The 17,408-nt window shown below is 46.0% G+C and overlaps 1 protein-coding gene across 2 annotated transcripts in view; it reads right to left on the reverse strand.

Moving 5' to 3' along the window:
* The window catches only part of adcy8 (adenylate cyclase 8), an 83,749-nt gene extending 66,364 nt beyond the window's left edge, over positions 1-17,385 (reverse strand). The window contains exon 1 of one of the 2 annotated variants that reach the window (XM_023335276.1): positions 14,572-17,385. In XM_023335276.1, coding sequence (XP_023191044.1) covers positions 14,572-15,474 — 903 coding nt within the window. In that variant the 5' untranslated portion in view covers positions 15,475-17,385. The remainder of the gene's footprint in view (positions 1-14,571) is intronic. The other variant, XM_023335277.1, reaches the window with a different exon arrangement.
* Between the last annotated feature and the right edge of the window lie 23 nt (positions 17,386-17,408).

Consider the following 17,408-nt stretch of genomic DNA (forward strand, 5'->3'; position numbering starts at 1 on the left):
AACGTTCACCACAGCAACACGAGAATCCGTCCCAACACAACAGAAGAAAACAAGAAAAGGTGAAGACGTCAGTGAAGCTTCTTCCTGTGAAAACAGGCGTCAAATGTTTGTGCAGCAGAAAATGTATTTTGTGCTGCTATAATTCTAAAGATATTAACAAATGTTTCCAGAGGTCATCAGAGGTCAACCAGTCACTTCACATTTACAATTTTAAACTAAATATGGTCAGTCAGCTGTCCTACATTTGTGCAACAAAAGTTTTCACTTGTGCCATTATAAGTTGTAACCAGATATAACTGGAGATCCACCTGCATTTATATTCACTAAATACAACAAAACTGGTGAAAATTTATTGTGCTGGTTTGTAAGACAAACTTTAGCAGTACAGTTGATTGACATCCAATTTGTTTGTTTTTTTATTAAGTGGGAGAGACTAGTTGACCTTTGATGACCTCTAAACACATCTGGAAACATTTATTAGTTTCTTCAAAGTAATAGCAGCGCAAACATTTGAAATGTTTGACACCAGATTTGTTTAAGTCAGATCTCTACAGAACCTCTGACCTTCCTGCTGTTTCTGGTCAAAAATTAAATTCTCTGTTAGTGGAAAATGACTCAGCATTCTGCTCCCAATAAAACACACACACACACACACACACACACACACACACACACACACACACACACACACACACACACACACACACACACACACACACACACACACACACACACACACACACACACACACACACACCCTCTACAAGTGTTTCCATTTCAGTTTTTTACCAAACACATCTATTTCGATCCGGTTGAAAAATCAACTGATATTAGCACAAATTTTTTTCCCAAAGACTTTTTCTAAATTGCCGTGTTTCCAATAGTCAAAATCATTTTCATAATTTCAATTTGCATAGTTACATGGGTAATGGAAAGGCAGCTACCATGGAGAATCCATTGTGATAGATTATAGAAGATGGAGGGAAACCCGGTTGTATAATTCGAGGCTTGAGTTTTTGAAGCTACTGAAAGGTTTGATGATATCAATCAAGCTTCTGCAGTGACATAAATGAAACCTTTAAAGTTTCTGGAATCGGTCAGTGTTTGCCTGTTGCTGCATAATTAGAGGGCGGACAGACACTTTCTGCAGACAGTTTTATCCTGAGCAGGCTGTTCGCTAATCTGAATCTCATAATTTAGACACTGACACAAAACAGAGCCACAACTAAACGTTCCTTAAAGCAGGATCTGCAGTTAACCATGAAGCTTCACATCTTCGCCTACAAACTGCAGATCTGAAACTGTTTCTGTGCCTCTTCTCTCCATCCCTTTGTATGTTTCCTTTACTTCCTGATTTGCTGGTTTGATCAATAACATTCAATAACATTCAGCGGAAAGTCGAGCCGATCTGCAGGGAAAACAGGAAACCAGGCAGTGATGCTCTGCAGAAACCCCCAGCTGCCTCTCCGGCTGGTTCCAATACTGGGACACCAAGCTGCTGCAAATACCAGTTACCTTTTCAAATGGAAATAATTCATAACCATTCTTTAACTATGGAGGGAAATGTGTTCAGCTAGTCACCACAGGTCATCGGGTCACTTCTGATGGAGTGGTTGGATGAGAGCAGACGTCCACTGGTCCTCACTGTGACGTTTTCCAGAGCTGATGGTTTTGCTGCTGCCGCGATGCGATCACATGTGACAGATAGTCGTTGCTGTGCAACAGCAGGGTGCCAGCCTGCGCTCAGCCCCAGGACAGCCTGCTGTGAGTGTGGTCATGTCACTGCCATGCAACAAAACGCTGCGGTTCAGCGCCGAGCGCCGCCGAATCTGCTCACCGAGTCAGGACTTCATCCGATCCGTTTTCTGTCCTGTTCTGACTGCAAAGCTGCTACATGTAGCGTTGATCTGTTGATCTGCAAACATTTATTTGGGCTTGTTGGAACTTCTGTAGTTTTTTTAAATGAACAACAGATCGTATTTTAGTTGAAACAACGTAGCTCTGAATAAATCTGGTTCTCCTCATTCTCAGCTTAATCTGATGGACTAGGCGCCTCTGATTTTCAGCCGGCTGTGCCAAACACAAACACCATTCTCTTATTTCTCTGTATACCTGCTGTTGTTTTGCACTATTTTAAACTGATAACCGCGATCCAACATTAATCTAGTTAAACGGTGACCCGAGCTGCTGGCCGTCGGCCCGGCTGTCTGGATAGATTACTGCTTGGAGGTAATCCCGTCTGAAAATCGTTCTTAGTGTGAAGAGTGAGCTGGAAATCGCCCCCACTCTGAGCTTAAAAGCTCTCAATATGTTCTCAGGTTTAACCAGGGCAAATGTTGCACATCAGACTCATATTTCACACAGTATTTGTGGATAAATGAAGAGGGAAGTCGTGTCCGGAGGAACGGACGGCCTCATGTTTGTCAGACAATACGCTAGTGAATAAAGGGGGATTTTAAAGCTTAATAAACATCATCCAAAGCTGCAAATCCAGGTTACCTTGTGAATATACTAGTTTATAATCATGGATAAATCATAATTTAGATGACAATGGGGAAATAAAAAAGTAAAAGTTGTATTACTGAACATCTCCGTCCCTAAAGAGAAAGAAATCTAAGATGGCCCCTTAAATTTATGCATAATTAGCAACAACAGGCTTTATTTGAGAAACATTTATTTCAGATGTAAAAACAATACAGTAAAAATATTGTAAGCTGTTTAATGTTTATAAATAACTACTAAATATTCTCACACCGACGTCGCCATGCTGTTTACACTGCAATGCAACCTGGGTAGATGACGTATGCTAGGTGGTACAACGCTAGCTCCGTCCAGCCAGCACAGTAAGTTCTGCATCGTTCAGCCGCTTCGATTTGAACCAGAACAGGTTGAAATGACGAAGGAAAATGAAGATGAAGAGAACCAAACGGATGAAGAGGAGCGACTCAGCTGAAGAAGACGGTATTTGTGCTGCTGTTACCTGGAAATGGTAACCTGGAGAGCATGTGCTGCAGAAAGCTCCAGTTTCTAACCGAAGCTGTTTACTGTTAGCATCAAGATCAAAACATTTACTCAGATATACCAGGATGGAGACTCTAACTTTACACGCCCATCTATTATCTTTCAGTTTGGTTTTTTGTGTTAGTTCCTGCTACTGGTTGTAGCTTTAGCGTATGGTGTTAGCTTCTGCAAATAGTATTAGCTCCTGCTCTCAGCGTTAGCTTCTGCTACTGGTGTTAGCTTATGCTAATGGTGCTAGCTCTAGCTACTATGGAGTCTGCTATAACCTGCCTGCATCATCAGGCTCACTGTGCAGGTGAAAACATGATGATAGTGGAGATACACAATACTGAAGTGATTTTGAGTTTTGTGAATTTGTTATATCTGGATTCTCTGGTTTTCTGCGCCGCTAAAAATAAAAACACTGCAACCCTCCTGCAGACAGAGGAACTGTTTGTGTCACATGAAGCCACAGGGACTCTAACTTGGTCTGCTCACCAACACATGATGCTGAACATGGTCAGCGAAGTCATAAACCAGCCATGTGTCATCCTCAATCTGTTTCTGCTCGTTAGCCGGCTTGTTGACCTTTGCAGAGCAGCCAGGTGAGGCCCACAGGTCCAACACCGTCAGCTAGCAATGAGCTGGAGCTAATCGATACGCCTCGTCCTTCAGTCAGAGCCAGTCACTTCTAACGCCTGATTCATCCTGTGGGGGAAACACGCAATCAGCTGTTTCTGGACAGTTTATGTCCATTGAATGATGGACGTGTGTCAACTGAACAATGAAAGTAAAAAAAAAAGGTCAAAACAACAAGCAGCCCAATCACGACCTAAAAACCTCAACTCTATTAATCCCAGTGGGAAACTCAGTTGTAGCCTACCAGTCCACACATTCACTTCTAACAAAAATGATTGATTAATTAAACATAAACAAAGCATAAGCACCAAACACAGGAAACAACTTAAAAACAAAACAAAAGACGCTCACCATAAATGGAGCATTAAAATTTGCTGCAGTCCTGAATGCGTCATGAAAGCGTTGAAGTGCTGACGCTCTGCCTGCATCAGGTGCATCAGGGGAAAAACTTAAACTAGTTTACCCAATTCATGTCCAGAAGCTCTTATTGGAGAATGTATTTGTGTCCTGCTCACCGGCAGAGACACAATGAGCTGTAATTAGGTTCTGTCAGCAGTTCAGTTCAGAGAGGAAGACGTCATGGCTTTCATTGAGATGAATGTGTTTCTGGCCGGCTGATAATAGACAAAGAGAACTGCTGAGTCAACATTCAGGAAGAAAATGAGAATGACTTCCAGGTAACTTTCTTTGGAGGTCGGTTGACGGCACTGGAGGGAAGCTGGAGCGTTTAAATTCACATTCAAGTTCCAACAAAAGCTCTGAAAGGAAGAACAAGGTAAGAACGTCCTCTTGATTCCCTCCGGCTTCAGGACTGACGGCGGTGATTTATCTGGTCCATACGCTCCTCTGGCACTCACAGTCCACAAAAAGCTTTAAGAGCCCAGAAGAGAGGAGGAAATGAGGTGCTGCGAGGGCTCCTGTTCATCACCTTTACAGCCCGGCCGCTGGGCCGTAAATCCTCCAGACAGACCATTTCGTTTGGTCTCAGAGGTCAAGGTCGCGGGAACAGACCAGGTGACCAACGGTGAGTCTAACGCCTCGCTGCAGTTCAGCAGAACACATTGGAACATCATTTGGTCGGTTTGTAGAGAGTAAAGAAAGCTGCCGGTGCCTCCATCACACCAAATGTTCCTAATATATAAATCTAACTCGTGGTGATTAAAGTTTTAAATCAATTAATTGCAGTCTGTCATTTATTAATCACATTTAATTGAAAACCAAACAAAATAAGCAACATTCTAAATTTAAAACCCCTTTTTGCTGCTGAATTACTCAGCAAATAGACATAAGAGCTAAAAACAAAAATATTTACAGTTTTTAATCTGTTATTTAGGTCATTAAACCAGATTGGCCTAAAGTCTTAATCTAGTCATTCAGCTTTCCAGAGTTTCATGGAGCTTCTTTAAAAATGTGGACTGCAGACATTAGCGTTAGCTGCTACATGTTTAGCACTGAGATGCTACTTTAGGCTAACATAGCTTCTCTGATAGGCTAAATGCTTTTAGCACAACTTCAACACAACAAAAGTCTTTTCCAATCAGATTGTTTAGAAACAGAAATTAAACCTCCTATGAGCTGAAACAGTTTAGTCATCTATCACTGCTGTTAGCAACCGTAGCTATGTGTTCATGAGCGTACCAGAAACACAACACAAAGGTTTCCACTTTCAAACCAAACTGCAAATAACTGCATTAAAATATATGTAATTAATTAATCACAACTAACAAGTCACATCTCTGGTCCTAATTACAACTTATTTAAACTGAATTTATTGCCGTTAAGAATGAATGTTGACGTTGGACTCTATCTGGTCCACCATGCAGGCCGGAAACAGATCTACTGGGTTTACATACAGTAATCCAGTTTCTATCAGGCACTCAGGACAGCTGCTGCAGAGCGACTGGAGTTCTCACATGTTGTTGAAAGTCACCAATAACAGAAAAACGGCTCCAGGTTTGGCAGCAGTCACAAAATCAACAGAGTGGCATCACGAACCAGAATGATTTAGTAGTAAAGTAAAGATTGGTCGCCACTGGTGTTAATGATTCAACACATGAATAAATCATCAAAAGAAGCTTCACCAAGCACACAATCAACCAATCGACCTTTGACCTGTAGACCCAGAGAGGAATCAGGCTGTAGAGCAGGAATGGTCTGAACACTCCAAACTTCTGAAACTTCTTCCACTAAGTAAATGCAGCAGAATTAAAAGTTTGCCTTAACTTAGATGATGGCAGGAACACAGCATAAGATCGGCGCGTACCAACATGAGGTTCTGGCACAACAGTTTGCAGCGTTTTAATGCCAGATTGTCCTCCACAGTTGCTGCGCCAACAAAGCCCACCAGCCGGCTGCTTTCCCCTCCAGCTGGACTTCTCCGTATCTCCGCTGAAAGCCCCGCCGATGCAGGCGTCACTCTTACATAATCAGCAAATGATCTGGAAGAAGCTTTAAGTTATTTCTCAGCTCAACAACTCGCCCTGTTCTCACTGAAAAACTGAATCTTCTGGAGAAGCTGGGGAGTGATTTCACCAGGTATAAAAAGTGTTTACTTCCTGATGTCATTTCCTGTCTTCACCCATGAGATATGTATGAAGACGATGGACGAATGAAGCTTTCAGACTCTGGTAATTCTTGAAGTCTGGGAGGTCACAGGCAGAAATGTCACTGGGAAACTCGGCCTTTTAAAGCACAGAAAGCTCCGTCTCTGAGATGTCATTAAATATTAAGAGCGACTGAGTGCCGTGTCTGGTAACAGTGAGATTGTCTGAGATCAACCGCATGAAACGGGTGAGATGGAGGAGGCGGAGGGTGAGAGAGAGGTGAGAAGGACGGAGCTGGAGGTTCTTCCCTCCCAGGGGAGCCGCTTTCATCGGGCCGAGGCAGCGAGCCGCCGGGCCGGCCGGCCGATCGCCGATGAAGCGTCGCCACGCAGGGAAGAGAGTTTCAACATAAACGCAACCGAGCGAAACGTTGCCTGGACAGGCAACGGCTCCATAAAGGTCAATCTGACTCCAGTGAGCAGAAACTGTCAAGATCCACATGGCTGCCGAGTTCCTGAGCGGTACCGAACGGTTAGGGAAGCAGAAACTGAGCAGCAGCTGAGGGACGACCAATAAGAGGTCCAAAACACCAAACAGACCAGAACCAAACAGACCAGAACCAAACGGACCAGAACCAAACAGACCAGAACCAAACAGACCAGAACCAAACAGACCAGAACCAAACGGACCAGAACCAAACAGACCAGAACCAAACGGACCAGAACCAAACAGACCAGAACCAAACAGACCAGAACCAAACGGACCAGAACCAAACAAGCAACACCCAAATGAGTCTGGACTCAATGGTGGTCAACATGAGTAACATTAGCGGCTCATTAATTCAGATTTCCAGAAACTGGACCAGAAAACCCAGGAATGTTGAAAAACTCACTCCTGAAACCGAACCAGAGTTCACTTTAACTGAACAGGGACCGAGGTAAGTAGGAGAACCAAGACTGGGTTTTTTGGTTCGAATACACATTCACACCTCACCCAACCGAACCAGACTTCCCAGACAAATGGACCGGAGTTGGATTAAAGCGGACTGAACAGGGCTGGTGCGAATGCAGCCTAAGAAAACCTTTATGCTGAACTCCTGTTGTATTTTGATGAGGCATTAAAAAGAGTTACAAAAACCATTTCAACCTTATGAAAGCTGAGGTGATGTGAAACATTTTCTCTGCTAGTTTGGTCTGGAGCCAAGATGAAACACATAAAGGAACCACAGCAACACATCGTCTCCATGCGGAGATAAAACAGACGGAGCTGTGAGAACTTTTACATTTAGAGTAAATAATTCATTTCCCATCTTCAAACAAGGCTTCCTTGATCAGCTGCAGTTGTTGGTGCAAACAGCTTCAGGAGGAAATCTCTGAAGACGTGAGCCGTGCCGAAATGTGACGCCTGTTCAAAGCAAACGTCACTGAACAGACGTTAAAAAAACCCGTTTGATTGGCTGCAAGAGGCGAACAGGAAGCTGTTAGAATGCTAAAATCTACAACACCCTCCTCTCCTGAGGGCTTGCTGAAGGCAACAAGATTGAAAACACACACACCCACACACACACGCGTGTTGTCTCCGTGTCAAATCCACACTTGGCTTTTTTGTGTTATTTTCCCACCTCTATCTCCTCAGTGCAGCCGGCGCTCCGGTAAGCCCGGTTTGACCTTGAAAGAGGAAACGAGAAGTACAGCTAATCAATGCGCACACAGCTCAGGGTGTGTGTGAGGAGAATACACACTGTTACTAGCGCCTTCATGATGCTAACGCCATATTAGCATTCACACCGGCTCCTCTTACTGACCAGAACAACCTCATCGCTGTCTAACAGCAGAGAGGAGAACCAGCAAACGAGAAGCAAGGAGGAGAGAGCAGGCAGTATTAACAAGGGATGCGGCTCTCTGCACAGGGCGGCATTTTGCCAGGGAGCGGCAGGAGAACAGACTGTCAGTTCCAGAAACCACACAACAAAAAAGCTTCATGAAAGCACATGCAGTCAGTGAGACCCCACTGCACCAGCAAAGAGTAAAAGAACTCCTGATTTTTGGAAAAAGATATTCTTAAGATGTTTTCACACCTGATAGTCCGGCAGACTCTGTTTGATTTGAAACCAAACTTCGTCATCTGCTCCATCTGCAGCTGCTGTGGTTCTCCTTCTCTCTGCTCTGAATCAAGCCAACCAAACCCTTTGAGCAACCTGTTCCCCTCCTGGCCTGTGGGGGCGCTGCACCAAGGAAATGACACAAAACCTCTGAAGAAGACTCTGAGTGCAACTTCCTTTTTCATGAATGTAGTGGCGTCAGATTTTAGCGATTGTAGGACTTGTCTTTTGTCTGTAGTAAAAGACGAGTCATTTCTCCTGCTAGCGCTAGGCTTGTTTACCCAGAATGCCCTGCGCAGTAGTCCACTTCCTGGTTTTGGAGAGGTCTCTGATCCGCTTGGTGTTCACATATACTTTCAAACCGAACCAGAGTTCACTTTAACTGAACCCAGAGGGGGTTTAGTAGGCGGACCAGAGTTTCCTTTTGATCCAAGGCAAACGAACAGCATAAAGTAGCACAATGTCTGATGCATCCCTGTTTCTGAGATCTGAAACAATAACATGTGAGTCTGTCCTCTCAACCCTCTGCAGTCCTGGCTGCAAAACCTTCATCCTGTCCTTCAGCAAACACAGTTAATGAGAGCAGATTAACTCTGTTCGAGTCCGGGATGTTTCAGTCTTCCTGACTCCAGGCGTTCAGCCTGAGCCGTCCTAATCCCACCGCCGCCGCTGCATCTGCAGCCACACCTGTCCCACTGCAGCCACACCTGTCCCACTGCAGCCACACCTGTCCCACTGCAGCCACACCTGTCCCACTGCAGCCACACCTGTCCCACTCCAGCCACACCTGTCCCACTGCAGCCACACCTGTCCCACCTGTCCCACTCCAGCCACACCTGTCCCACTGCAGCCACACCTGAGCCACCTGTCCCATTCCAGCCACACCTGTCCCACTGCAGCCACACCTGTCCTACTGCAGCCACACCTGTCCCACCTGTCCTACTGCAGCCACACCTGTCCCACCTGTCCCACTCCAGCCACACCTGTCCCACTGCAGCCACACCTGTCCCACTACAGCCACACCTGTCCCACTACAGCCACACCTGTCCCACTCCAGCCACACCTGTCCCACTGCAGCCACACCTGTCCCACCTGTCCCACTCCAGCCACACCTGTCCCACTGCAGCCACACCTGTCCTACTGCAGCCACACCTGTCCCACCTGTCCTACTGCAGCCACACCTGTCCCACCTGTCCCACTCCAGCCACACCTGTCCCACTGCAGCCACACCTGTCCCATTACAGCCACACCTGTCCCACTACAGCCACACCTGTCCCACTGCAGGGACAGGTGGGCTGAAGGTAAAACATCCTCCCCCCTGCAGAGCTTACAGCAGGTTAGTGGAGACACAAGCAAAGACGTATCTCAGCCCGGCTGGATGCTAATTAATGCTCTCATCAGCCAGCGCTCCCACAGATCACCGACTTATGCAAAACATGACTTTAATTATGATATCAGCAGGCAGGCGTCTGTCAGCCATGACAAACTCAGCCCTGGGAAGGAGACCTTTACCGATAGACTCTCAGTTACATGTTTGCAATCATCTTCATTTAACATCTAGGTTAAACTTTCTTCTTGTTCCACTTATTTTTCCTGCTCTGGTAAATTCAGACTTACTGTAAACAAAATAATAATAACGATCTTTTAGATTTAGAATTCCTAAAATGTCAAGAGATGCTGCAGAGTTTCCATCATAAAACTCCAGTTTTCCGTGTAAAAGCTTAATGTTCAGGCAGAAAGAGGAAAAAGCTTCTCTGCTGCAGTCTTTGGTTTAGTTTGGTTTAGTTTTCAGACGTTCCCCCTCAGTCCCAACACAGACATAGTCAAACCTTTTTAATTTTTCTCTCCATTAAGCCGTGATGAAGAGATAATTAGAGGTTTTTACTGTTAAAGATAAATTTCTCCATTAAGGTACTGAAACCTGAGCTCAGATAAACCTGAGTTCCAGTAAGTGCCAGAGATTTGACTGTTTGTTGTGTGAGCAGTGCAGCATGCAGTCGGCTGCAGCACATCTGCTGCAGCCTCAGACTGAGGACTGGTATCATGCAGTGTGAAGCTGCAGCGCTCCCGGCTGCACTGAGCATGCTCAGTGAGTCTTACTGTGGGCGGCATCGTGAGGAGCCCAGCAGAAATCTGTCAGGTATTCCTGGAGTTCCCCTGATGCCTGTGAGCTGCGTCAACACAGGAGCTGAAAATAAGTCCTGGCTGCAAACTGACACGGTTTTTTTTACCGGTTCTGCTGCGAATAAAAAGATTACAAATGAATTTATTATATGACTAAGATAAACTCGTCTGACCTGATGTAAAACTTCATTTGCTTTACATTCTGCAACAAGGTAAAACTGCAAACATGAACATTATGTTGGGGTACTGTCCACATTCACTGGCACCTCTGGTAAAACAAAAAAAAACCTTAAATATTAAATCTGTTTTATCTTCGTGGTGTAATCTAATACTGGAAGTTTCAGAAAAATCAAACCTGTAGTTTGAGAACAGAGGTGATTAAAATCCCACATTAAGAAGAAACCATTGGCTCTCCTAACACTTTCTCTAAAATAAAAATAATTAAAGCATTTGAAAGTTTAAAGCTGATCACAGCGTCTGCAACTTTCTATAAGTAAATCTGCAGCACAGAACTCATCGTACTGTCACCAGAACCTAACATTACATAGATGCTCACAAATATTTCTGTTGTTTTTTTGTTATCAAAGAAAATTTATTTTTGCACTAAATTTGCCAATATTTATCCCAGATGAATATTTTTATTGGATTGACAGAAACCATATTTATTTTTATTACTTCTCAAGATGGCCATAAATAGCTGCCATGGAAAATTAATTTTTGCACTAAAATTACCAACCAGATAAATCTGTATAGTGTCAAATCATAACCTACATACTTTGAACCATAGAAATCATTAAATATGTTCTTCATCTTACATTTCCTTTTTATGGTGGACATTTTTCAAAATGGCCGCCATGGTAGGAAAGGAGAAAATAGGTTTGGAGTGCGTGCCGTGGTGGCGTAGCGGTTAGCGCGACCCGTATTTGGAGGCCTTGAGTCCTCGACGCAGCCGTTGCGGGTTCAACTCCCGGACCCGACGATATTTGCCGCATGTCTTCCCCCCTCTCCTTCCCCGTTTCCTGTCAGCCTGCTGTCATATAAGGGACACTAGAGCCCACAAAATACCCCCTGGAGGGGTAAAAAAAATAGTGTAGTGGCTACTTGTTCTTTTCTATAAAGCCACTATATTGATAAATTAGCTTCAGTTTTCTTTGTTAGTATCGGTTAGCTTATCTCTTCTTAGTTGACGCGTTTCTGTTCATTGATATGTCTTGTGCATTAAATAATAAACAATACTTACGGTTCCACACAAAGTATGAACTTTACTTTCTTTGGCATAACATGAAAATTATTTTGTCTTGCACAGCATCCTTAAAATTAACGGTCAAAAACTGTGTAGAGGTTAAGCGACCACACTTCATCCAACATTCTTTTCTTTTTTACTCTTAAGTGACACCGCCCTTTTTATATATACAATTGTGTCCTTTAGGTGGCGCTGTTTTATAAAAAACATAGTAAAATAAAACCTTACTGTAAAGACAATATCTAAATATGCAAAAAGCATACAAAAAAGAAACAATGTTAAAACTAACATTTTTGGCTCTTACAAATAGGTTTGGACTAAAATTGACAGTGTGAGCACAACAAAGCAAACATTAGGTTCACTAGTTCACTGAACAAGAATCTTTGAGCTAAATTAGCAGAAGCTAACGCCAAACCGCTAACATATAAAAACATTACAGAAGTTATTGCTTAACCACTAAACAGATATAAAAAACGTAGCACAAGCTAGCGCTAACCATTAAGACGACAGTCAGTCTGTCTCACTGGTGTGAAACAGCAAAGTTCTCAGTTTCTGATTTTGTTACTTTAACGTTTTATAAATATTATGACCAAAGTTGAAAATGTACGACGTTACAAAGTTCATCCACGTCATTAAAATGGGAAACATTTTATTACAATAATTGGTTTAAAAGGCTCAAAAATCCTGAAATTCAGTTGCTAAAGGGAAAAATGAAAACATGACCTGATGGGTGAGGATACATATTTTTATGTCTTTATACACATTTGAAAGATTTTTACAGTAATAATTTGCACTGTTGGTCCAAAGAAAACATCCAGGTCTGACTGAAATCTCCTGGACTCTGTGGGATGATGATTGACGGTGCAGTGAATCCAAATGGTACGATCCTTCCTTACTCTTTGTTTTTCTGCTGATTTGCACATTAAAGACGTTGCAGCTCAGGTAGAAAGTTTGGTCTCTGTTTTATAAAACAAGCAGCTGACCATCCTACCAGGGCCTGTAAGCCTTTTAGACCCTCTCTATGTGAGTTATTGCAGAATCCCGGCATTGATTTTGGTATTCTCAGCATCGTGGGTCGTGTTTCCAGCTGCTTTTGTCTCCGTTTATACTGATGTCTGATCCATCAGGGCTCCAGATTAAATTTAGACCCATTTTGTGACCGCTCCTGGAGAGAGCGCGGTTAATCTCATGAGAGAGAGAGAGAACATTCGGGTCCACGCAGACTGATTTGTTACAGATTCCTCTCGACAATAAGAGGAGGAATCAGCCGGTGTTATCAAGCTGCAAAAGGCAAAAACCAATTCCACAGCAGACATAACTCCAGCTGAGATATTAGAGGCAGAATGAATGCTGCTGTTATCAGTGTGTCTGAGGCTTACATTGGACCAGCTAACAGCTTCTCCAAGAACGCTATCCACTAATTGATCTGCAGAAGATGCCGAACTTACAAAAAAATGCAAGCTGAGTCTGTGAGTCGAAGGTGTTAAAAAAGAGCAAAGTTTCTAAAGATGAACAATCAGTGTGGCTGATTGAATCACAGCCGCGCTGTCAGGCACCTGGTGAGATTTTCACCTTTAAGAGAGAAAATCCAAACACAGTTGAGAACCAGCCTCCAGTCCACTGATGCTGCAACAACCACTGAGCAATCATGAACATTTTTATTCCTTCGCTTCATTTCAGAACGTCAGAAAGCTCCGTGTTGATGGATACTCTGCCGCTCCGTCAAAACTTTTCTATCCAGAGTTTTAGGAAGTCCTGATCATTGTTGGAGCTTTTGTACAAATATGGACGCTGACGTTAGCGTTCGCTGCTACACGTTTAGCACTGAGATGCTATCATAGCTTCCCTGCTAGGCTAACTCCTTCTAGCACAACAATACTCTTTTCCAGCATCCAATCAGATCATTTTATGGTTTTTAACGGTTAAAATCTGTTTAACTAACCAAAACATGCAGCAAACATGTGCAAAATGAAACCTTTTTACTGCAAAACACTGTGAGAAGAAAAACAGGATGGTGGCAGCATGATGCTGTGGGGAAGTTGAAGGAAACCTGAGACCTGAGCAGGTTCAGCTTCCAGCAGAATAACGATCCTGAACACAAAACAGTTCAGATCAAGGCTTACTGTGTCAGAACGGCCTAGTCAAAGTTCAGACTTTAGTTCAGTTGACAATCTGTGGTGAACTGAAAGTTTACAGACATTCTGGGTTCCAGGAAGCCAGTAGAGACCAACTAATGAAAACATGGGTTCTACAAAGTATGGGCTGAATTTAAATATTTCACAGATTTCACTTCATAATGACTCAACCTCTGGTGACGATCAGTTTAAAACTAAATAAAAAGGAGTGGAAACGCCTCTGTAAAGGACTGGAGCAGAAATACAGGAAAAACTGAGTGAAGACAAACCCACTCAGCTTCCGTAAAGCAGCAAATGTTTGTCTGCCTGAGTAAACAGATTTGATCATAAAACAACAAAGTGCAGCTCCGGGTCTGACGCTCCACCATCAGGCCTTCAGCTGCAGCTTGATGCAAATCAAGATTCATTCATTTGCTAATGCGGATCTGTCTCTAGTACATTCTGATCCGATCCAATTTCCAGTGAATACAGTTAATAAAAGGTTTTTAAATGAGATTTAAGCTAATGTTGCGAATTGCGCAGCTGAGAAGAAACCTAGTGCTGGCCGGTAGGGGGAGCCACTCCTCTCACAGCGGGTGGTGGACAGTTCCCGGTGCTGAAAGCTCAGCAGCCGGAAAAACTGCAGACAAACAAACTGCCACATGTGATTAGGAAAAACAGACCGCAGATTCCCGCTCTGCTGCTCCACGGACAAATTCAGGAAAATCACAAATGGAAATCACAGTTTCTGAACCTGAAGCAGCAGCGAATGAAGGGGAGGTGACAGGTGAGGCGCAGAGGACTCACCTGGTTGGTGAAGAAGCGCGCGCTCTCCGAGATGAGCAGCTGGACCAGGATGTGCAGCCCGGAGGTGAAGAGGCCGGCCAGGATGGCCCAGGTGAGCGGCAGCGGCAGCATACTGTAGGTGGCGAACAGCGTGAACAGGACGTAGCCCACGCCGTCCCCCAGCAGCCCGTAGCCCAGGCCGGCCGCCAGGATCTGCGTGGCCATGGCCACCCAGGTGACCACGCCGCTGTACTGCAGGTAGCTGTGCGAGGTGGTGTCCTTCCGCACCACCACTAAGGCACAAATGACCACCTCTATGCCGGTGAAGAAGCCCAGCAGCGTGCCCTTGATGGGGTCCATGGGGGTGGAGGCCAGGGTGAGGTGCAGCACCAGCAGGGTGAGCTTGGTCACCACGTCCAGGATGTTCATCACCACCACGGACTTCCGCCGCTGGCCCAGGAAGTAGCGCTGGTAGAGCCGCTCCAGGTCGCGCGACTTGAAGGCGTTCCGCAGCGTGGGGAAAATCACGCCCCGGTACGTGTAGCCCCAGTTCAGGAAGAAGTCCGAGTTGCTGGGCGCGCAGTCGATCTGCAGGAAGCCCAGGTCGCTGCTCGCGCGCTCGGGGAACACTTTGGTCCCGCCGTTGTTGTGCCGGTCCCCCACCGAGGTCCGGCCCGCGGACTGCTTCCGCGCGCCCTGGATCGGGTCGAAGGGGTCGTCTTTCGCCCCCCCGCCGCCGCCGCCGCCGCCCTGCTCGTGGATGAAGCGCTGCTCGGTGATGTGCCGCACCGCGTTCTGCCACAGCAGCCGCTTGGGCCGCGCGCTGCCGCCGCCGCCGCTGCTGTTGCCGCTGCTGCTCGGCGTCTTGTTGATGGTGTACAGCTCCTCGCTCGCGCTGGAGCAGCGCACCTCCGACAGCTCCATCGCCGCCGCCCAGCTCCGATCGTCTGTCTCAGTGTCTCCTCTCCTCCTGCTCCTCCGGACTCTCAGTCGGATCAGCGGTTCTGGGGACACGACGTCTTCTCGTGCGCATCGAACCGAGGGCGCGTGCTTTTCTTTCGGGTTGGGGTGGGAACGGCGCGGGGCAAAGCGCGGCTGGAGGTCATTGTCAAGACAGCGGATCCCTTACAGAGCCTTTCGAACCGATCCCGCCTCTACCGGACCAGCCATCATGATCCCCGCGTGGGAAAATCACCGCGTGGCGCGTCCGAGCAGCGACCGCAGCTCGAGCCACTGTGACCGGACCGCGGGCACCATCAGGGGGTCGCGGCGCCACGCAGAGCCGGGACCGTGGAACAGAAAGAGACTCTGTTTGGAAGCGGGTCGGAGGATCCGGGTCCAACCGAACTGGAACCAGAACGGGATCAACACGCTGCAGGAATTCCCAGTTTTCCTTTAAAGATTCCCAAAAGAATCACCAGGCATGGAGGAAAAAAAGGAAAAAAGAAAAGCAGAACAAGAACTCCACAAAATCCGATTTATGGATCCAGAGGAAATTCAGAACCTCAAACTTGTTGCTGCGCGCGAGCCTCCACCTTCAGGATCCTGCGTGGATCAAAGCTCCATCCCGCGCGCTGGTAACACCTGTCTGGCAGCGCGAGGCGAACCGCCACGCTCCAACCCAGTAAATAAATAACGCGTCCCCGTGCAGCGCGAGCCGAGGCTGATCTTCCTCCTCCTCCTCTTCCTCCGGTCTCCCCCTGTCAGACCTCCGCGGTTCCTCCTCCGCGCTGTTTCAGAGCCGCGGCGGCCGCGTGCAGAGGCGCAGAGAGCGGCGGCTGGTCAGCTCCGCTCCGCTCCGCTCGGGTTTGACGTCACCCTCCGTGTGTCTGCGCTCCCTCTCTCCTCCCGCTAACCCACGGTGTCATCCCACGCGCCTCAGCTCATCCTTTTGTCTGCTAACTCTCCTCTTCTCTCCGCTCCGCGCGCCTCCTTCCTCCTCTCCGCCGCTTCGCGCCTCCTTCCGTATCTGGGTCACTTTTGGATCAGGCAGCCAGCCTACATTCTGGATCCGTTCCCACGGATTTCCTCGGGATTTTAGCTGAAATGCTGGAAACTTGACTCTACTTACGGCAACCTGGCATAACATTATGACCACTAACGGGGGATCTTCTGTTTTCCCAACGCGATGTTACAGTTTAAACATAACAGACAGATTTAGGCTCTGGACTTTGACTAAGCCGTTCTAACACGAATACATTTGGAATAATATGACTGTAGATCAATAATGGTACAAATGGAGCTGATGCAGATAAAAACTTTCTAAACATCCTAAATGGACATTTAAAAAGTCGGTCCAGGAACAGGGTGGGTTGGCCAGCCCATCGGGAGGTTCGGTCGGTTTCAGGCCGGACCAGTCAGCGGCCAGAATCTTTTTGTGTACCCCTTAAAGCTCATCCCAACCTCCACCCTCTGTAGACTCAGGTATGTCAGACGGCAGCTTTTATTCGGCCTTCATGTTTTCCAGAGAGGATGGAGGAACCAGGTGAGTTTGGTATGAAGGTCAAAACGTTTTGACCGATCAGAGGAACTTTCTCCTGCTGCTGTGTCGCCTCTGAACTCCTACTGGTTTTTCTTTAAACAAAGTCTTTCTTCTTCCCATGGAGTCAATATTAAAATGACCAAATGACACTGAGGTTGGCTCTGTTTTGACCGTTAGGTAACTGGTGGCAGTGGATTTAGTTTCTGGGTATCTGAAGGAGCAGACATCTGAAGTTTGGCCTACTTCACGCTGCCAGCAGGGATCTCCTGATTTGGAATGAGGAAACGCAGGTCTGGGTGTGAAGGGTGAAACTGAATCTAAAATGTGTTTAATAAAATTGAATTTATGATTTAATGAGAGGGATTTATATTTTAAA

The sequence above is a fragment of the Xiphophorus maculatus genome, chromosome 6 (genome assembly GCF_002775205.1).
Source record: "Xiphophorus maculatus strain JP 163 A chromosome 6, X_maculatus-5.0-male, whole genome shotgun sequence".
In the NCBI taxonomy this organism is placed as follows: domain Eukaryota; kingdom Metazoa; phylum Chordata; class Actinopteri; order Cyprinodontiformes; family Poeciliidae; genus Xiphophorus; species Xiphophorus maculatus.